At 43.2% G+C, this 22361-nt stretch overlaps 1 protein-coding gene across 6 annotated transcripts in view; it reads right to left on the bottom strand.

The window, feature by feature from the left end:
* Positions 1 to 22361, bottom strand: part of LOC119160964 (FK506-binding protein 15) — a 290382-nt gene that overhangs the window by 34483 nt on the left and 233538 nt on the right. For all 6 annotated transcript variants that reach the window (XM_075880249.1, XM_037413254.2, XM_037413255.2 and 3 more), the window contains exons 22-23: positions 16544 to 16651; positions 7323 to 7518 (exon numbers count right to left, since the gene is read on the bottom strand). In XM_075880249.1, the coding sequence (XP_075736364.1) occupies positions 7323 to 7518; positions 16544 to 16651 (304 nt within the window). The remainder of the gene's footprint in view (positions 1 to 7322; positions 7519 to 16543; positions 16652 to 22361) is intronic.

Raw genomic sequence — 22361 nt, 5'->3', positions numbered from 1 at the left:
CGCAGATCTGACCTTCATATTGTCGTCGATAGCTGCGAATATGTTTGGATAGAACTAGACAAGCCTTCATCCACTGGTAAACTTATCATCGGAACTATCTATCGGTCGCCTTCGTCGTCAATTTCTGAGTTCTTTTCAAGTCTCTATGCTGTCCTTGAAACATTATCATGTGAACGTAAAAATGTTGTTATTGTGGGTGACTTAAACATTGATTTACTTGAAGATACTTCCAATCGCATTGAATATGCAAATTGTTACCAACGTTTTGGTTACGAGTCTTTAATCACACTTCCAACTAGATGCATTCCTCGCCGCAGTAGCACACTCATTGACCATGTTCTGTCTAACTTTCTTTCACCTGAACACAGTGGTGTTCTTAAAGTAAATATTACTGACCATTACCCTGTTTTCTTCTCATGTAAAAACTTCAAGCATAATCGCGATTTAAGATTTTCTAAATCAATTCTAAACAAAGAAGAGTATGTGAACCGCGTAACAAATGTCGACTGGTCTTTCACTGAAACATGCACTGATGCCAACTTAGCTTTTGATTTTCTTTCGTCTCGCATATGCAAATGCATTCGTGATAGCGTCACGGTAGTAAAATGTAAAAGAATATACTCAGCACCCCCTAATCCCTGATAACGAACAGTCTATTGACATGCATGCGTAAAAAAGAAAACCTCTACAAAAAAGTCAAACGCCGTCCTTTCAATATGAATCTAAAACATCGTTACACCCTCTATTCTAATACTCTCAATAGACTCTTAAAAGCAGCTAGAAAAAGTTATTACGAAGAAAAAATAGCACGTGCTGGCAACAACTCTAAAGAACAATGGAAAATTATTAACTCCTTTCTAAACAAGAACACGTCCGAATTAACTATCACTGAGCTTCAAATTGCTGACCGTGTCTTAGATCAGCCAATTGACATTGCGAATGAATTCAACTCATTTTACTGTAAACAAGCTTCTAGTACACCCCCATCGTCCAATAAATCTCGGGTCCGCTCTTCACAATCTTTCTACCTCTTCCCAACAGACCCTAACGAAATAATCAGCATTATTCATAATCTTAAAGTAAGTTCTCCTGGACTGGACAAAATTCACTCGTCCTACATTAAGCTAATTGCCAACCATATTGCCGTCCCTCTATCCCGCATTATCAATCTAATATTCAAGACAGGTACATTCCCATCACAACTAAAACAGGCCAAAATAATACCAGTGTTCAAAAAAGGCGAGAGAACTTTCATATCTAATTATCGCCCCATAGCTATCCTATCATCTTTTAGTAAAATAATAGAAAAGTGTATTGAGAAACGTATAACTAATTACTTGTCTAAGTTTTCCATTTTAACTCCTAGTCTGTTTGGTTTTCGACCTGCTTTCTCGACTAATCTTGCATTGTTAACTTTCACTGATAAGATTAAAAAAGCTATTGATTCTGGTGAATTAGCTGGAGCATTGTTCATTGACCTAACCAAAGCTTTCGACTCACTTAATCACAGCATCCTGGAAACCAAACTCACGGCCATTGGTATTGTTGAACCTGCCCTTACACTCATTAAAAGTTACCTCTGTAATAGACAGCAGGCTGTTTATGTTCGCTCTACTTTATCAGATTTTCTTACTAGTAATCAGGGTGTTCCTCAAGGGTCCATTCTTGGCCCGCTTTTATTTTTAATTTACATGAATGACCTTCCCCTCTCAGTTACTAACTCTCTGCATTTTCTTTATGCCGATGACACTACAATACTTGCCACTGGTAAATCAATTGACTCTTTAGCGCTAAAATTACAAAAAGATCTAAATAACATCTTAAGCTGGTGTCTCACGAATTCCCTCAGTATTAACCCTAAGAAAACTAAGTTCATGATATTCCACTCAGCTAACAAAGTTCTTCCCTCCCAAATTTCTATTAAACTAAATGGCTCACTCATTAATCCTGACAATGAATGCTCTTTCTTAGGAATCGTTCTCGACAGCAACCTAAAATACTCTAATCATGTTATTCATTTGCGCAAAAAACTAGCATTTGGTGTCAGGATTCTAATCAGAGCACGTTACTACTTTAACATTTCAACTCTAATCAAGTTATATTATGCTTTTTTATTCATAGCCATATTAATTAGTGCATCACCACTTGGGGAAATACATACCTCGCCCACTTATCTCCCATTCAGCACATTCAAAACCAAGCCATCAGACTAATGACTTTCAGTTCATATTGTTCTAGTACATCATCATTACTTCGTAACTTCGAAATACTTTCTACTGTTAGTTTATTTAAATATCACCTCATTATCATGCTGTTCAAGTCCTTGCACCATCTTGTCTCATCAAGCGTCTTTTATCCTAATGCTTTGTCTAACTTAAACCGTACTGGATTCGCTTCAAATGGAAATTTTCTACTACCTACTATCTGCACTAATTTTGGTCGCCACACTGCATATTTCTCAGCATTATCATTATGGAATTCATTGCCATCTCACATCAAGCAATGCTCGACTATTGGCACATTTAAAAAACAATTGTATTCGTACTTGATAAACTACTAGATGTTTTTATCTTGTTATATTGTTTATTCCACTCTTATTTTTACTTGTTTCTTAGTTAGTGTTGGTTTTATCAATTTACTCATCTCTCTGTTTTCACTGCTACTGCTAATTGAGTAAATTTTGTAATCCCATTTTGAACAGGAGGTCCCCCTGCAGCCTTGTGCTTTCGGACCTCCTCCTGTATATATACTTTGTATACTGTTCCTTTTTCTGTACTAATAACTGAAATAAACTGAAAAACTGAAAAAAATTGAGTGGCACATGGATCACACGCGTCTCTTGTCACAAGGTGCTACCACGTGTCAGTGCCACACTCCATAGTCTGGTAACATTGCACAGTAGCCACATCAGCATGCAGGGGAGTCATAAGGAAAAGTGTTTTCATTTCATCATGTGCGCTTAACATCATGATGCCTGTTGACTTAAGCTTTTCTTTTTTATGCAATGCCATTCCTCCATATGAGGAGCTTGTTGTGCTTGACAAGCCCCTCTAGCTTTATTCATTTTTAATAGATTTGAGAAATTTTTGTGCATTCACGAGACAATAAAGCTACGACATAGAGCTTTTTCAGTACAGTAGGCGTAAAATGTATTGGACCAGAAAGTATAAAAACAGGCTCTTTGCAACCTGTAACAGCACATACAGAGAAGAAATTTGGTGTTGTAACAGTGCCATTTTCGCAAGGTAAAAAAGGAGTTAAGTAAAAGCGAGAAAGCAGGTTCATCAATGGCATATAATAATATGCTGGGGTTTAACATCGCAAAACCACAACGTGATTCTGAGGGATGCCGTATAGGAGGGTGCCGAAAATTCAAACCCACCGTCAGTGTTCATAACATACACCTTAACTGATGTACAGGCTGTTTCACACTTGGGGGAAATCTCAAAGCATGTGGCATAGTGATGCGGCCAGCCCTGCAATGACGCACTGTCAGCAGCACGTGTGTGTGCAGATAATTCAGGAGTAGTTTTAAACCACGTCGTCTCATAAGGCGGCTCTTGCTTGCTGCATTGCTGGCCAGCGCGCGGATATCATTGTTAGTGCAGGGACTGGGTCGATAATCTGCTCTAAACGTTGCGTGACACCAATCTCTCAGCCTTTGCTTGTGATAATGGGGTGCTACAATCAGAATTTGACAGCATACCTTGTTTGCTCTCTCGAAACGCCGTGGTGCTGTGTGCTTTCATGAATATTTCTTCATTGTGTGTGCACTGCAGTACACTTGGATGAGAAAGACACGACAATTAGTATGCAATGTGTGTTGTCTTGATCTGACTGAATAAAAAAAAGCACTCAACAGTTAGAGTCGTGCTGATGCACTGGCTTAGCACGATAAAACAAATGGGAAAAAGTTCGGGAATGCTTTAGGTGAGGACAAAGCCTGAACGGATCTCTTTACGATGACATTTCATTACCACAAGACTCGCTAGCCGGCTCCGAAATGTAATGTAGTTTTTGCACCATAGTTCAATAATCATAAGTCGCTCTTTTTCTAGTATACAGGACATGGTAAACCTGGCAAACAACGCAGTACTGCTCTTTTCAGACAAGAAAAAAAAAAAGGAAAAAGTTACGGCAGACGAGCACTTGTTTAATTCAGCTCAATCTGGATCTAGTGATGCCAGGCCCCCCTTCGTCAATAAATCGGACATGCTGCGGCGAAACACATCGCTGACACGATGCATTCACTGCCGTCTAGAATGAGCATCGCTACCGCTGGGGACATGAACTTGGAGGCGTCACAAGTACATTTTGGCGCCGGAAGCTATAGTCCTTTCTGTTGCAATCAAATATCGTCGAGAATAAGCACGTTCAAGTGATTGTTCTATTTTAAATAATTCCTGCAATCACTCCCATTTGTTTTTTTATAGTTAACCCCATCAACTGCTCAGTAGTCACAACTGAGTGCTTTGTTTTATTTAAAGTCAAATAGAGACCACACATGGTGCATGCTCATTTTCGCATCTTCCTCATAGAAGCTTACTGTGGCACCCACACATGATGAACAAAAATTTGTGAACGCATTCGGTGCCACAATGTTTCAATAGAGCAAAGAAGGCTTGCGGTCAAATATTGTTTCTAGTGTCCCATTATCACGAATAAAGGCAGAGAGGTTGGCATCGCACAAAGTTTAGTGCAGACAAGCGTTGAAAGTTTGGAAAGTTGGTATGGGAACATCTGAAAAAAAAAAAAAAAAAACTGCGCAGCAAGAAGGCACACAAAGGAAGAAAGCGCATGCGAGTTTGTTGTTCCTTGTTTCTTCGTATCTCGAAAGAACCCCAGGTGGTCAAAATTTCCGGAGCCCTCCACTAAGGCTCTCATAATCATATGGTGGTTTTGAGATGCTAAACCCCACAAATCAATCAATTTCTTCATATCTTATCTTACGGCACAGATTTTAAAAAAATTATTAGTGCGAAGTATAGGCCTAGTTCCCGCATTAACCATGATATCCGTGCACTGGCCGACAATGCGGCCGACGAACACAGAGCCATGAGAATTTTTCGAAACGGTGCTGCAATAGCCGAGTTAGACCTGTTTGATTATCAAAACACTGCAATCACTGCTTTTGCTTTTTTCCTTCGCTACCCTCCGCTTGTATTCTCTCTCAAAGCTGCTTTGTCTTCTCGCCGACTGCCCATCCGGGTGTTTCTCCGCCAATCACAACAGATGCCTTCTTGACTTACCCCCCCCCCCCCCAATTACACACTTTTTGTTTACTTTGCAATTTTTCACTCTCCTCCCATTACCTCTCCTCTCTTACCTTACTTCTTTTTCTTCACTCTCACTATCCCTTCGGTGCCTGCAGTCGCCGCTCCCCAGCGAATGTATCGGTTGAGGTGTCCTCGCATCACAGACAGTTATCGTGCATTCCACATCCTATTTTCTTACATTTCCTTCCCAAAAAATCAGTCCTCCCCCCTCCTTCCACTCTTGTGTGGCATGCAGGTGCACGTGCGGTCTTTGCTTGCCTAGAAGAACGTGTGCTGCAGGATAGTGGCGCACGTGGGCAGCACGCCGGACAACAAGAAATGTGGACAGCTGCTTGCAGACTAACCGGTTGCTTGACCAATTGCAGCACGAATGCGCTGCACATGATGCCCTTGTTCACTTGAAATGTTTAAAAAAATATAATAGGTGCTTTAGGGGCCCTTCAAGGGTGTGTGCTGTGCTATAATGCTTGGCACACATGCTCTCAGGAGCCTAGACAACTGGATTGGCAGTATTTTATGGCCATGTCCGAAAAGTGTTGGAGGGCCCCCCTAACGTCTTGGCAAGATTTATCAGAGATCATGTGAGTAACACTTATCTGGATGTATTATTTCAGTCAAAAACAGCAGTTTGATTATGTGGTTAATGTATCACTTACTTCAGCAGAGAAAAGGCACTTATCTCTAACTGGCCATCAGATGAGAAGGCTCTGTTTTGAGTTAAAGCAAAGGCAAATGTTGGCTTCACATTTGCTGCTAAGAAGTTGTGAGTGCTTCTGCTCCAGAATTTTTTGAAAACCTTCTAGCTTTTCGATTTGTTGGCCATTATGTGTCTATAAAATGTCGATACGTCAAATATTTTGCACAACCCCTCAGTTCTTATCGAAGCAACAGATACTGGCAAATGCTTGTGTGCCATATGTTTCATTGCGAACTTTGGATTCCTGCAGTTTGCGCAGCATTTCTTTTCAACAGGTGTTTAGCTCTAATCAGTTGGCTTGAATTCCTAACATCATTGTGGCGACTATTGCTAATGAGCTCAAGGAAACACATTGAGAGTTTAGAGCATGTTGAATGAAAAAAATTCCTTAATATGAACTTGATCAAGTCAAAATACAGCTTCAAGTCAAGGTGCATTTCTGAATACAGGTGTTCAACATGTAAACCAAGAGGGTGCATAAATGGAATTTATTAAAGGGACCACTAGAGGCAAATAACAACTTATGTCAGAGTTAAATATCAATGTGATTATCATCAACAGTAGTGCGCTACTTAGAGAAATTAAGGTAACTATACAACACCATATGTGCCACGAGTGGCACATTTTGAAATGATCCCAATGACGTCAAAGAACCCGACTGAAATTAACAAGTAATCAAGCCAGTTATAAGAAAAAAGAGAACCATTCATGAATAACAATTAGCAATAAAATGCTGCTTGTCTGTTCATGTTTGGTTCATAGAAAAACTCATTTGGTGTTACCATGGGGAAAAACAGGTTTGGTTAAAAATTTATATTTTCACCTGGTTAGATTGAATAGGTGGTTCCATTCAGCAGGGCCCTCTTCAATAGGCAAGCACAAAACATTTATAGCAAGAACATTGTGCATTCTACTTCTGGTTGGAATGCGTTGCAACAGCATAATTACGAATTAGTTGCCTTCTGAATAATTTTTTTCCTGCAAAAAAACTAGGCAAATACAAGCATGACTATGACTGTGCTTGCACGAAGCGTCATAAGATGTCAACACCATTGCTCAGTAACCCTGCATTCCTACAACCGTTTGTGTATGTCAGCGGCAGAGCAGTAAAGGCGGGCAACGTTGGGCAAGAAAACGGCTACCGAGGACTCTTTTTAGGTGTCCGTTTTGAAGTGTGCTAACGCTGTGCGAACCACTAAAACACGATTTTATTTAAAAATAAGCATTTCCTTGGCAAGAAAGTAGCACTATGAGGTTTCTGAATCACTATTCTGTTCAGCCACCAAAATCGACCCAGTATTTGCCCCTAGCGTTCATTAAAAGGCCCATCTCTAGGGGTTGATGCTTACCTCCAAGGTTTTTTTGCAGTTGTGGTGCAGCAGCCTTAATAGCTGGGGCGCTAGCAGTGGCATTAATAGGGCCACTGGCTGGTGGGCTTCCAGTGCTGCTATTGCTGGCAGTGGATGCAGAGAAACTTTTGCTAGTGCTATTGCTACTTGCAGAAGGTGCTTGTCTCTCCTGCCGGAGGAATTCTTCTGTGTACTCCTGAAAAGTAAAATGAGGAAGAAGATATACTGAATGTGTTTGCTAGATGATTCATAGTCACCAGAGACCCAACCTGTACGCCCACTGCAGTCTGCTACAGCATATGCCATTCAACAGCAGCACATAAAAAGAGCCATTGTTTTGCCATTTTTTTTTTGTAAAATACAATTTGCGATGGTGAAAAACTGATACTGTGGCCAAAATATTAACTCAGGACGTAGGAAACTGTCAGTCATTCGAAGCAATGCCTATATGTTACCAAGGTACCACTTCAAAAAACATTGACTTTTCAGTGATTTTCTTTTATCTGAGACCAGCGCCCTCCCTCTAAATTGGTAATGCAGTAGGCTCTTCATAGTTAAAACTCTTGGGCAAACCCAGATTTTCTTTGAGTTATGAGGAGTTCTCATTAATATGAGTCTGGGCAACATAACTTACATTGTAAATAAACAATGGTTCACATATGGAACATACATGCTAACCTGGCACCCTGAAATTTGGAAGATTTGTATAGTGCTGGGGGAGAAGGAAGCAAAGAAAACTGCTGTTTGTTCATTTCTCAGGCCTCCAACAGTTGTAAAGACAGCTCTCAATGATTGCATTGCTAGTAAAGTGTCTAGAACTGAGCAATTGATGATGATGATGATGATGATGTTTGATGTTTTATGGCGCAAGGGCCGATTCACGGCCAAAGAGCGCCAGTTCATCTTACTAAAAATATGGACAATGATTGTGATAAGTGGCTGTATAAGGGCCATAAAATTCCTCGCAGTAAGGCGGGTAAAAACATACAAGTAATAAAATGATGACCATGCCGTGAAAGGTGTGTGTGGTGTGAATAGATGACAAAAGTTGGTGATAATAAAAGACGATGGTGGATATGTATGGCATTAGCACAAGTGCCTCACTCGTTCAAACCCTTGCGTCCAAGGGCCGTGAGGCATGTGCTTTCTTGTGTAGCCACCGCAGCAAAAACCTCTCTGGAGAGGTCATGCTACGGTATGCCCGGGTATATGACATGAAAGCTGTGAATTTCTTTTAAAAACGCTAACAATGATTTATGACTAAAAAGTGGTTCCCTACCGACAAACATTGCAGGGTGTGAAGGTATATGTTGTCGGTAGAGTAATGGAAAATGTTGTTTTCTTAGAGTTTCTAAATGTTTACACTGGATTAGTATGTGAAGGACTGTTAATGTTTCACCACATTTGTCGCACAATGGTGGATCGTCACTAGACAAAAGATGTGTGTGTGTTGCGTATGTGTGTCCTATCCTGAGTCTCGTTAGTATTACCTCTGTATAACGCGATTTTGATACTGGCAGCCAATGACCAAGGTGTGGCTTAATAATGTGTAGTTTGTTTTGTGTGTGTGTATTCCACTTGCTCTGCCAGAAGTCTCTGATGTTTCGTTTGAGAGACGGCTTAAGATCAAGGGCCGGGATTAATATGGGTGTAGTGGCGGTGCCCTCGTGGACGGATGCAGCAAGCTGATCCGCCATCACGTTGCCTTGAATTTCACGATGCCCTGGCACCCAGCACACTACAACATGTTGGTTGAGTGTGTAAAGTGTGCACAAAATAGAGTAAAGTGAGATGAGGACAGGGTTTTTTTGTTTTTTAAGACTGTGCAGAGCCGTTACCACACTAAGGGAGTCTGTATAAATTACTGCTTTTTGTATTTGTAATTGTTTGATGTGTTTAGCTGCCACTAGTATCGCGTAAGCTTCCGCCGTGAAGATACTTGTGTCTGGATGTAGAGGGCCAGCATCCGAAAAGGAAGGGCCAACAGCAGCGTAGGACACAGAGGAGTTAGACTTAGAGGCATCTGTAAAAAACTCAGGACGTGTGTATTTGTGTTGAAGTTCCAAGAAGTATGTTCGAATATGGGCAATAGGCGCATGTTTAGTAACTTCTAAAAAAGACACATCGCAATCTATAGTCTGCCACTGCCACGGTGGCGGGTATGCTACAGGAGCCATTAAATTGTGTTCGAGTGACACTCCAGTGTCCTCGGCTAGACCCTTCAGGCGAACTGAGAAGGGCTGCCTCATTGAAGGCCTGTTTTGAAAAAGAATGGAGCTCGACAAGTCATTTATAGTAGAGTATGAGGGGTGCCTCTTGTCTGCTTTCACCTTAAGGAAATAAACAAGGGACATGTAGGTTCTTTGCAGGTGAAGCGACCACTCATTTGACTCAACGTAAAGGCTTTCTACGGGGCTGGTGCGAAAAGCACCCGTAGAAAGGCGGATGCCCAAATGGTGCACGGGGTCCAGCATCTTCAAGGCACTTTGAGTAGCAGACTGATAGACAACGGCCCCATAATCTAAGCGGGTGCGAATGAGGCTTCTACAGAGGTTCATGAGGCATTGCCTATCACTACCCCAAGTAGTACGTGACAACACTTTTAAAAGATTCATGGCTTTTAAACATTTTGTTTTTAGATACTTGATGTATGGCACGAAGGTCAACTTGTTGTCCAAGATTAGGCCTAAGAATTTATGCTCGGCTTTGACGGACAGACGTTGCCCGTTCAGTCGAATGTCAGGTTCCGAGTGCATGCCTCTCTTTCGAGAGAACAAAACACACGTGCTTTTTTGTGGGTTAAGTCGAAATCCGTTTTCATCTGCCCATTTGGAGATCTTATTTAAACCCAGCTGAACCTGCCGCTCACATATGGCCAAGTTGCATGACTTGAAGCCAAGCTGAACGTCGTCGACATATGTACAATAGAACATATTGCGGGGAATGGACAAGTGCAAAGAGTTCATTTTGATAATAAAAAGTGTGCAACTAAGCACGCCACCTTGTGGCACGCCTGTTTCCTGGACAAATGTTTGGGAAAGCACACTGCCCAGACGGACACGGAAAGTCCGCTTTGACAGGTAACTTTCGATTATATGAAACATTCTTCCGCGCACACCAAGGTGAGACAGGTCTCTTAGAATGCCGAATCGCCATGTTGTATCATACGCCTTTTCGATATCTAGGAACACAGAGAAAAAATATTGTTTATGGACGAAGGCGTCTCTGATCTGTGCCTCGATACGAACAAGGTGGTCTGTGGTGGATCTACCTTCTCGAAACCCGCACTGAAATGGGTCGAGCAAATTATTTGTTTCAAGGAGATGTACAAGTCGGCAGTTTATCATTTTTTCGAAGACTTTGCACAAGCAGCTTGTAAGTGCTATAGGCCTATAACTCGAGGGTAAAGAAGGGTCCTTGCCCTCTTTCAAAATGGGAATAACAATAGCCTCTTTCCAGGAGGTAGGAATAGTGCCAGAAGACCAAATAGCATTGTACAAACAAAGTAAGGTTTTACGGGTTTCGTTTGGTAGGTTTTTTAACATTTCATACATCACACGGTCAGAACCTGGGGCAGAAGTACTGCAGGAGTTTAGAGACATTTGCAGCTCAGCTAGACTGAAAGCTTGGTTATATGCCTCGGATCTAGTGCATTTGTGTTCGAGTTTCTGCTTTTCTATTCTTGTTCTGTATTTTTGGAAAGTGTCAGTATAGTGGGACGAGCTGGATACCCGTTCAAAGTGTGCCCCGAGGAAGTTTGCCTGATCTTCCAAGGTATCACCTTGAGTGTTTACGAGTGGAAGTGTGTGTACTTGTTTCCCTGCTATCCTACCGACCATGTTCCAGACTTTTGCCTCCTGTGTGTATGAATTAATCTCTGACAAAAACTTCTGCCAGCTTTCTCTTCTGGCCTGCCGACGCGTTCTCCTTCCTTGAGACTTTATTTTCTTGAACGTGTCAAGATTTTCCGCTGTTGGCGAGTTGCGCAGCAATCTCCATGCCCTGTTCTGTTCCTTTCGCGCATTACGACACTCCGTGTTCCACCATGGGACGTGTCGTTTGCCGGGCATTCCAGATGTTTGCGGTATGCACCTGGCTGCTGCGTCAGTTAGAAAAGCTGTGAAGTACTTCACAGCTTCATCTATGTTTAACCTACATATGTCTGTCCAACTCAAACGTGTAGTGTTGTGGAACTGTTCCCAGTCTGCTTTGTTTATCAGCCATTTGGGAACATGTAGAGGACATTCATATGTTGTTTGTGAACTCAACACTACAGGAAAATGGTCACTTCCATATGGATTGTTTATGATTTTCCATTTCAATAGGGGTAGAAGTGAAGGTGATACGATACTGAGGTCTATAGACGAGTAAGTTTTGTTGGCAACGTTATAGTAGGTTGGCTCTTTCCTATTCAACAAACAGGCGCCGGAAGAGAAGAGAAATTGTTCAATGAGACGACCTCGTGCATCACAGCGAGAATCGCCCCACAGTCCACTATGTGCATTTAGGTCCCCAAGAAGCAAATAAGGTTCCGGTAGTTCGTCTATTAGGGACTGAAATTCACGTTTTTCAAGACGTTGGTGGGGAGGTACATACAAAGAGCAGATGGTGACGAGTTTGTTTAAGAGTACCGCTCGAACAGCCACCGCCTCAAGGGATGTCTGGAGTGGTAAATGTGTACACGCTACTCCTTGGTTAATAATAATGGCTACGCCACCGGATGACGCCACAGCATCATCTCGGTCCTTTCGGTATATGACGTAAGCACGTAAAAAATTTGTATTGGAGGATTTAAGATGTGTTTCCTGTACACACAGCACTTGAGGTGAGTGTTTGTATAAAAGCTCTTGGACGTCGTCGAGGTTTTTAAGCAGGCCTCTGACGTTCCAATGTATAATTTGTGTTTCCATATTGGAAGTAAAGTAGTGCTGTGTGTACGTTAAGGGAGTGACTTGTTTAAACTGAAAGGTCGAGCTCAAGTAGCAGGGCTATTATCAGGCCCTGTTATGAGCTTTTTAGTTTTCTTGGCGCGCTCCAGAGAGCCGCGCCGCTCTTTTGGCACCAGAGGTGCCGCCGTATCCATTGCCTCCTCGGAGGCACTGGATGCCCGCTCATGCGAGGTGGTTTTTCGAAGCTTGGGCCTCGCCTGGCGAGGTGAGGCCTTGAGACCCGAGGACCCTGGAGTCCCTGGTCTCTGTTCAATAGTAGGCGGAGTAGACTCAACTACTGCCGCCTTGGGGGCAGGCGCCACAGCCAATGGCTCGCTCTGCGCAGGCCGAAGGAGTGGCGAGGGCTGGTGCGACACTGCCCCCTGGCGCGCCGCATCAGCATATGTAGGGCCATAAAATGGCGAGACTCTTTTTCTTGCTTCTTTAAATGTAATGTTTTCTTTTATCTTTAAAGTGATGATTTCTTTTTCTTTTTTCCAGAAAGAACAAGAACGTGAGTACGTGGCATGATTACCGCCACAGTTTACACAGTGTGCAGGTGCTTCGCAGTTGTCGGACGCATGGCCCACGACTCCACACATAGCACAAGTTTTCTGGCCACGACAGCTTTGCGAGCCGTGGCCATATCTCTGACAATGGAAGCAACGGCGGGGGTTGGGAATATATGGCCTCACAGATGTTTTTGTGTACCCAGTCTGAATTGTTTCCGGCAAATCGCTCGAAGCAAAGGTCAGTACTAAGTGTTTTGTTGGTATTTCCTTTTGATCTCTTCTTATCTTAATGCGCTGTACGTTTGTCACGTTCTCGCTCTTCCATCCTTCAAGAAGTTCAGCTTCGGTCAGGTCAAGCAAATCTGCGTCCGAAACGACCCCGCGAGATGAGTTCATAGACCTGTGTGGCGTAATACTGATGGGTGTATCTCCAAACGTTGTGAGGGTGTTCAGTTTATCAAATTGGTCTTTGTCACGTACTTCGAGGAGTAGATCTCCACTGGCCATTTTGGTAACCTTGTACCCGGCACCGAGAGTTTCGGTTAAGGACCTAGCCACTACGAAGGGGGATACTGTTCTGGCTTGCTTGTTAGTTTTTTCGCAGTGTATAACGTGGAAATGAGGAAAGGTTTGTCTTGGCCGGAGGAAAAAATTGATATCTTCGGTGCGTACCCGCTTTGAGGAGGCACGATCACTTAACAGGGGAAATGCTTTATGCATGCCAGTTTAATTTTCTTCAGAAGCGTTGGCGGCCACCCACCACGGAGCCCAACAAGGGGACGCTACAAGTTTGTGGATGCTAAAACCTGCAGACGCCAGCCGTACAACGCAACTATAACCTAATGCGCCTAGACCAAGGTAGGCTATTTGCACAGGGTTAACCCTCGCCGCCAAGAAGTTTGGAAGTAAACAGAAGAGAGTAGAAGACAGGACAGATAAACAGTAAGAGATAAAGACGAAGATGTAGGGAGAGAGAGATAGGAAAAGGCGACTGCCGATTTCCCCTGGGTGGGTCAGCCCAGGGGTGCCGTCTACGTGAAGCCGGGGCCAAAGGGGTGTGTTGCCTCTGCCGGGGGGCCTTAACGGTCCAATCACCCAGCGTCGGCTCAACCCCCAGGATCCCCTTTTCCCCGGACACGGCAAAGCCACGCACGGCTAGGCGTGGGAGGGAGTAGAAACTCCCCCGTTAGCTCGGGTCCGTGGTGTCGCTACACACCAAACGCCTACTTGCGCAGGCGCCCCTGCGGGGTAGAACTGAGCAATTATACTGCCACTTATATGATGCACGCATGCATTACAATTGTGAGACACCATCTGCTGTGTCCTGTGACATGTGGTGGCTTCTTTAAAATCTCATTACCTTTTTTTTGCATGGCAATAGTGGACTGCAGTGAAAGAAACTTGACAGGAGTTTAGCACCCGATAGATCAAGGCCAGACCATTTGTTCCTTTCTTCCTCGTTCAAGATGCAATTGTCCGTGCACATGATTTGTCTAGTTCAACCACTTTTTAGGCAGACCATTGGCTTTATTTGCCGCTATTAATGATATCAGATGATCTGGTGAGGACTAGGCCACCCAAAACATACAGCAATGCACGAACACAACCAGCACAAAAAAAAAAGAGAGAGAGAGATACGCTGCACCGAGCGAGCAAAAGCAAGCATGAGACTGTGCCTGGATGTATTTTAAAGTGGAACCAAACAGAATACTAATAATTGTTGAGGTTTAAGGTCACAAAACTACCATACGATTATGAGGGACACTGTAGTGGTAGGCTCCGGAAATTTCGACCACCTGGGGTTTTTTCGTGCATCTAAATCTATACTCTGTTTCACCACTTTGGTTCAGCCCTACCATATAGCAATGGGGTGTAAGAAAGCCACATGCTTGCGCAGCGAAACGTAGTCCCCCATACAAGTGCCTTAAAATTGACACAGTTCACTAGAATTGGCGTTTCTTTGGCGTTTTATGCCACCTCAATACAGGATATCCTTATTCTTCTTCGCATTCATTTCTTACGCATTCAATTATTTCTGTCGGTTACCGGCGATAACTCTGTTTACAAATCAACATGGCAGCACCCATGCAGAAGTGACTGCCCGCTTCGATCCGGACTTGCTCTTGCTACACGTTCACTGCGCTGACAGCAGTAAACAAATGATAAAATCAGCCATCGATTTGTTTCATCTCACTCTGGGACTAAAGCATCAGGTACGTTTTGTCGATATTAGTGAGATATGCTGCTTGCTTAGCCGCACCTTCTAAGCCTAACATCGCGAGGCAGTGTGTGAACTGCATCGTCAAACCAAGAACGCCGCATCTTCAAATATCGAACATGCCACCTCACACCGCATTCCGTTTGCATCGGATCCTCATTCGGTGGAAACAATAAAGAGAGAAAAGGAACGATGCAGTGGGAGATGCGAAGGAACGCATCGACGAAGAACAAGACTTACAAGAGCGACAAACAGTGTCGGAAAGAAACAGCCACAAAGTGAAGTTTTCCGCCGGCATGAGATTCTACCAAACTTCAGCAGAGCGAAAATTCACGCTTCTTCAAGTTCCCGGTGTAGTTGCTTGTTCAATAACTTTACTGCATTTTTAAGTTAGTAAACTAGCCATAATAACTAAAGTTCGGTGAGCAGACGCCGTGAATATGGTGAGGAGACGACACAGCGCGAATGAATGCATGTGCAGAAGCTAAGTGCCCTTCCTATTGGCTGAGGGGCCTGTGGCCTCCACAGTGCTGAAGGGAACTTCTGAAACAGAGTATAAGCACACATGCCTCAAGCATTTTTGCCTCCATTAAAAATGTGGCCACCACGGCCGAGATTTGATTCCACGACCTGTGGGTCAACAGCCGAGTGCCTTAGCCACGTGACTACCATGCTGGGTCGAACCAAATAGAATAGGTACTTGCTGTATTTAACAGTATACAACTGAGAGTGCTAAAATTACCGTGTTGTTGTTTTTTTACAACTTTTTAAAAACCGATCATCTTCGAGCAAAAAAACTAATGCTGTGTTTATAACTTTTTTAGCATGACGTTTCACTGACGTCACATGTTACTGCCTATGACAGCCGGTAGTGCCACATGGTCGCTTTGGAGCCCCCCCAAAAAACCACGATTTCAAACAGGAGTCATTAATTATAGATTGAATACACCACTGAAACATTTTGAAATTGGCATGTCTAATTTTTATTGAAGCAAGAAAAATTACAACCAGGCAGTTCGATTTTCTTAGCCTGACCCCTTCAAATCTTTGTACAGAAAAGTAATGAAAAAAAAAAATTTGTTTATGCCACACAATGAAAACACACTGTATGCGTGCATGTACAGGGTCATCTACTCTTGGCGTGAACACTTCTCAGTGCAGCTGCCTCTGCAGAGTGCCAGTGCCAGTGAACCTGACACCTGCACACAGGGACATGCTACTCTTGCTGTACATCACAGCAAAGGACCTGTGGCGTGTTGCAGTGCTGCAGCGAACAACGCGAAGCAACCATCATGGATCCCCTTGCCAGCATTGCTTTACTTCGAAGCCTGGTGGCGCGCGATTCATGGGCACTACATGGAGCATAGCCACGCTAAGCCATGTCACCCTAAGAGTAGGTAGATGGCCCTGTGCATGCACTTATCACAGTTTGACATAGCCAAACTCGTAGACTACTGCTGCCGCTAATATGTTACAAGCATGCATGTCAGTGCATGCAAGCATAGTGGTCCCATTAAAAAAATTTTTTAATGACAACAAACAAATCAATTTCTGCAAACTTACTCTGATGGTGGTGAGGATGATCTCCAGGGCTTCGTCTTTTGAGTAGGTTTCTTGACTGGCAAACTCTAGTTGAAGCAGCTTAAATAGCACATTCATAACTTTTTTCAACTGTAAAAAGCAATGAGAATTGTTCTGTGTAATGCCAATTGAATGAGAGTTCCTAAAATTCTAAAACCTCGGAAAACAACGAAAGAGACACCATGCTAGTTTATGTTACTAGTAATTGAACAATTGTATTGCAGCTGATTTCATAATGATAAGTTGGCTATTAGAAGTGAAAAATGAAGGCGATAGTCAATATTTTCAAATTTCGCACTATAGCCCCACTGCTTGTACATCATTAGGATGTGCCAGGTCGTGATGCATATTACCCCACCTGAGCCGTGTTGTCTCAGCAAATGTTGCCTAAACTTGGTATGTTCTATCTGACTTTATTAGAACACTTACAGTTTAGTTTTACAGATGAATATTTAGGTATGCCTTGGCAGACACTTTTTGCAGTGCACTGATGCAGGAGTTTGGATGTGGCGTCGCCGTCTGGCTTTCCTTGCTGCCCGTAGTAACAGTGGTATAGTCTCAGTATTCTGAAAGGGCCGATGCCATAATGCATGTGAATATTATTTATCTTTACTATCCTTGCCTGGTTTAGTAAAGCCCCAGGATAAAGCTAAACTGACATGCCAGTTACACAAGGTTTACCTAAAAAAAAAAAACACTGTGTGCTGGCGTGTCAAGTGGCATTTGGAGCCTGCCTCATGCTTGCCACCATGTTTGCAGCTAGTTATAGTACTCATTATTTATACAAGCTAGAGATCACTGTACTGGCTCACAGTCATTTGTCAAGCACAGTGATCGATCACTCTGTACACATTTAAAACATCCAGTGTAACAGTATTAGTTAGCTCCAGTTAATTGTGCGCCTCTTCTAATAGAGATTTGGGAGAGAGTGCACTGCAGTAGCCATATGCTAGGCTTTCATTGTGCAATTCTTAGGCAAAGCCAAAGGCCACCAGGTCGATTTCGTCCACACACATACACACAAAAAAAAACAAGTTGTCCGAATAGTTCAATGCTTGGTGCAGAGGAGTACGATGTCATGGAGCTGAGTACAAACATAAAGCCAGAAAGATTGGTGTCCTGTTCTATCTCAAGATTAACATGACATTGAGCTATACTATCATTATAGTGCCTAAGTTCGTAAGCCTCATGACAGGATGTTCACTTTATGTGTTCCATTGAACTAAACTGCTTAACCCCTTTGTAGGTTTGCCTATAGTTTTGACACAATGCTATAAAACTGGCTGTGGTACATTGATAGAAGCTACAAAAAATAGTATAAAACAAATTTCATCGAAATCAAACCAATACTTGTATAAAAAAAAAAAGAGGGACATGTATGTCCTACTGACTCATTAGAGTGTTTATCAAAAAGTGGGCAAACAATGCCCCACTGACATTGTGAAGGCATCGTCTCGCAACTGCATCAATGGGTATTTGGAATGAAGAAGCAAAAGCAAGTGACAGAGTATCGCTTCTCAAGTTATGCTGACGAAAGTTGTGTGGATTTCATTCCTCACAGTAGAAAACTACCTGCGCTTGTGCCTCTTGCGAGCCTTTACACCACTGAGGTCTGTTCCTGTAAAGATTACTTTGCCGCATGCACAAAACATTTTTTTTTTTTCCATTTGCCTGTCCTTACTTTGGCTGTCCGAATCGTTGAATACAGCTGTCTTCCCTGAGTGTGTGCCTCCTTTTCGAGAAGGGCATATAATAAAGAAAAATATTCCCAAGCACCAATATCTGAAATTATACTGAAAGATGAGTGTTGCAATTTCACAGGGGATTGCATTTTGATTCATTTATCGGTCACGTTATCTTGCAAATTTACAAACACATGATAACTGGAACCTAAAATGGGCTCTTTGAACAACAAGAAAAAGAGAAAATCATCCAGCATTTTGATTGAGAAATTCTTCCTACCTGAAGAAGAGATAAATTCGGAAGCTATGATAAAAAATTGGTTGAAGTTCGATGCTATTGTAACACAATTTCCACCTTTCGAAAGCACGGTAAACAAATTTTTTTTTAAAGATTATGAAGACTTGGGTAACCAATCAGTGACTTAGCATGGATATAATTGAAAGTGGTGATGTGAGAAAAAATTTTTCCACCATCGAAAAAATGGGACGTACATGTCTCGCTGTCTCGCAAAGGGTTACTGTTTTTATTTAAATATCACAGTGTGAGGCCTGGGCAAGTGAAGCAATTATTTTCAGGGCATTATATTCCAACATCCCCTCTGCCACACAGTTTTGTCAGCCAACTTCCTGTTCATTCACTTGATTTGCTATGTAAAAGCACACACTGCCAAATGGCCTTCACTTGCACACAATGGCAGAACATGGCTAAACACAGCATTACTGTTCCGAACAGCTGCACCACGCAACACGCTCACTTTTTCTTTCAAGGCCATCACATTCCACCTCCATATGGCTGCTTTATCATTGGTGGTCAACGAAGTCTGGTACTTAGCATTCCTTTTCTAAATGTGCATTCAACTCGCTTCCTATAATGTAGACCTTTTCACATCTCATTCCCACAAGTTAAAAAGAAAGCCGAAGAGAAAGCACGCTACTTCTCCACAATGCTAGATGATTAATGTTTATCCTCCTGAGTACCAGCAATGGGAAATTTGTCCAAAATATTGGACATCGAAGACCGAGCGATTACAGCTTTTCCAAAGCTCCTATCCCCGTAAAACCGGTTGTCTAATACCTTGGACAACTGGTGCTGCCATCTGCACCGTGGTTTTGAAATTAGAGGTCTCGAAGCGCCACTAGGAGTATTTATAATGGCGGCGTTCAGTGGTGCGGCGTTATACGGTGTCAACCGCAATCGTAAGTACTTTTTTTCGCACTTCGAGCTTACTTATTGTCATTTCATCGGTTAAACGTCAAAGATAATGTTGCAGAGAGCACACACAGCTAAATATTTCAGCTCTTAACGTCCTTTCTTTTGCCTACGTGGTGTGAGCTTTGACATGTCCAAAAGATTGGACGTCGGGACTGAACTAAGTTGCTTTGTGTGAATTACGTGGCGCGCTGCAGTGTGAACAGAACGTGCTTGCTTCCGATTGCTACTAGGTTGCGGTATGATATGAAGTTCTTTTTCATTTAGGAAAAAGGCCACGCGTCAGTGATGAGACGACCGAAAGAATCCTTGAACGAATCGCTGGAACGGCCACGTCCAACATTGATCTTTCGGACAGTGACGACGACACTTTGATAGACACTACATTTTCGGCTCCACTTGACACCCTGAGCTCTGAAGAGGACAAAAATAGCGACGATGAACGCCCGTCCACCTCGAAGACGACAAAGGGGCAGTCATGGAACCGCCATGATGGGTAAGGAATAGTAGTAGTATGCGTTTTGGGAAGGGGGGGGGGGGGGGGCTAATGTACTGCAGGAGTGTGCATTGTGACGGTCGGTCATTGCCATGTGAACGGATCAAAAGCAACTCTGCTCTTTTACGCTGTTTTTCTTCATACAGGCCGCTTCCGTCTTGGATTCTTGACTTCACATCCAACCCTGATGACAGTCAACAACGGGTTTCCTGGAGTCCAAGTGACTACCTCGTTCAGTATGTGCCACATGAAGTCTTCGAGATGATGGCTTTTGCCATGAACACGACACATGTCCAGGAGATTGGAAAAAGTCTGGAGACCTCAGTAGAAGAACTCAAAATGTTTTTTGGGATTTCACTGACAATGTCCTGCCTGTGCTACCCGCAGATTCGCATGTACTGGATGAAAAAGACAAGGTGCTTCTTGTTGCGGATAACATGAGATAGAACCAGTACTTTCAACTTCGGCGCCGGCTGAAGCTAGTTAACAAACTTGATGTAAGTGAGCAAGAAAAAGAGAAAGACAGGCTTTGGCACATCAGACCACTGGTGTCATTTCTACTGGAAGGGTGTCACAAGCTTCCTCGGGAAGAGAATGTCAGCATCGACGAAGAAATGATCCCGTTCAGTGGACGAACGCAGCTGAAGCAGTTCGTACCACGCAAGCCAAACCCAGAGGGGCTTAAAAACTTTGTGCTCGGAACGCCAGGTGGATTAATCCTCGATTTTGAGATCTATCAAGGAAAAAAGGCAGCATTGTATCCAGGCAGCTCTGAAATAGGAGAAACCGCAGTGCTGAGGCTCACTGAGACGCTCCCTCCCGGAACGAAGGTCTACTTCGACAGATACTTCACATCAGGGCCGCTGCTGGATAAGCTAGCAGAAAACGGAATCGCTGGCATGGGAACAATTATGAACAACCGGATCCCAAAAGGGGTGAAACTATCCAGCGAGAAAGAGCTAAAAGAAAAAGGAAGAGGGACGTCAGAGATGTGTGCGAGAAACGGCAAAAAACAGGCAGTTGCACGTTGGTACGACAATAAGCCCATTACGTTGATGTCCTCTATCCATGGCCAGCACCCACAAGACACATGCTGTAGGTGGTCCAGGAAAGAAAAAAAACACATTGATGTGCCCCGGCCAGATGTTGTACGGTTGTACAATGTCAACATGGGAGGAGTTAATCTCGCAGATCGTATGATCAGCTATTACAGAATCAAAGCTCGAGTGAACAAGTGGACCATCAGAAGCATCTTCCATCTATTCGACATTGCGTTAAGCATGGATGCAGTACGTGCAAGACATGCGGCCGCAACAAAAGCGCCAGAAAGAGATCATGAAATTCCTGGAGTTTCGTCTGTATGTTGGTGAGGAACAAATCGCGCAAGCTGAGAGTCAAAATGAAGCGGAGAGTGACTCCGACGAAGAGTGGTGCCCACCACCAAAAAGGGCTCCATTGCCTCCAGTCGAAGCAAGAGCAAAGACGCTAAGCCATTTCCCAAGACTGACAGATGCTCCGAAAGCGGCCCGCTGCAGGCTTCGAAAGATGCAACAAGAAGACGAAGTACTTCTGCACAAACAGTCATTTGTTCTTTTGCATCACCAAAGACGGGAGATGCTTCAAAAATGCTCGCACCAAGTGAATGAAGGAGCTCACACAAAGTGAACAAAGCAGTTTGTAAATAAAATGTTCCTACGTTTACCTGATCAAATTATTTATCACAAAAAAACATCTTGCATGTAACAATACCACTGCATTAGAAAAGACCGCATAGAGTCCCAATGTCCAATATAAAGGACAATGCGGCCCACACGTCCAAAAGTTTGCAGGCAATAATAAGTTGTTATTATATCCAGAGGCCCTCATAAACTAATTTTGAAAGTTTCACAAAAATCCGTTGCACTAAAATCAATCTGGTACTCGGGAGGTTATTCACAGTTTACGACTCGAAAGGCGATTACCTTGTCAATCAAAATGCTACTGGAAATGAAGATTGATGGCTGTTTCATTCTAGTGTTTATTAGCATAAGTGGAAAGTCATAATGCCACTGTAGTTTCCCTTCTGCCGGCCACGAAAAAAATTGATTTGAAGATTAATATGTGAGGTTCGTTCGATGCTCTAACCACTGAGCTACCACAACGGCCTAATTAATATGTGAGGTTTAACATTCCAAAACCACCATATGATTATGAGAGGCGCCGTGGTAGAGGGCTCCGGAAATTTTGACCACCTGGGATTCTTTAACGTAAACCCAAATTTGAGCACATGGGCCTAAAGCATTTCCTTCGCTTCTATCTAAAAAGCAGCTGCCACAGCTGGGGTTCCATCTCGCGACCTGCGAGTCGGTAGCTCAGTACATTAGCCACTAGACCACTAGACTAGACCATCGCAGTGGGGTAACCCCGCTTTAA

This window comes from Rhipicephalus microplus, chromosome X, assembly GCF_043290135.1.
Source record: "Rhipicephalus microplus isolate Deutch F79 chromosome X, USDA_Rmic, whole genome shotgun sequence".
NCBI classification, from domain to species: Eukaryota; Metazoa; Arthropoda; class Arachnida; order Ixodida; family Ixodidae; genus Rhipicephalus; species Rhipicephalus microplus.
Note: the sequence above shows the minus strand (reverse complement) of the source record. Positions and strands in the feature narration are given on the sequence as shown.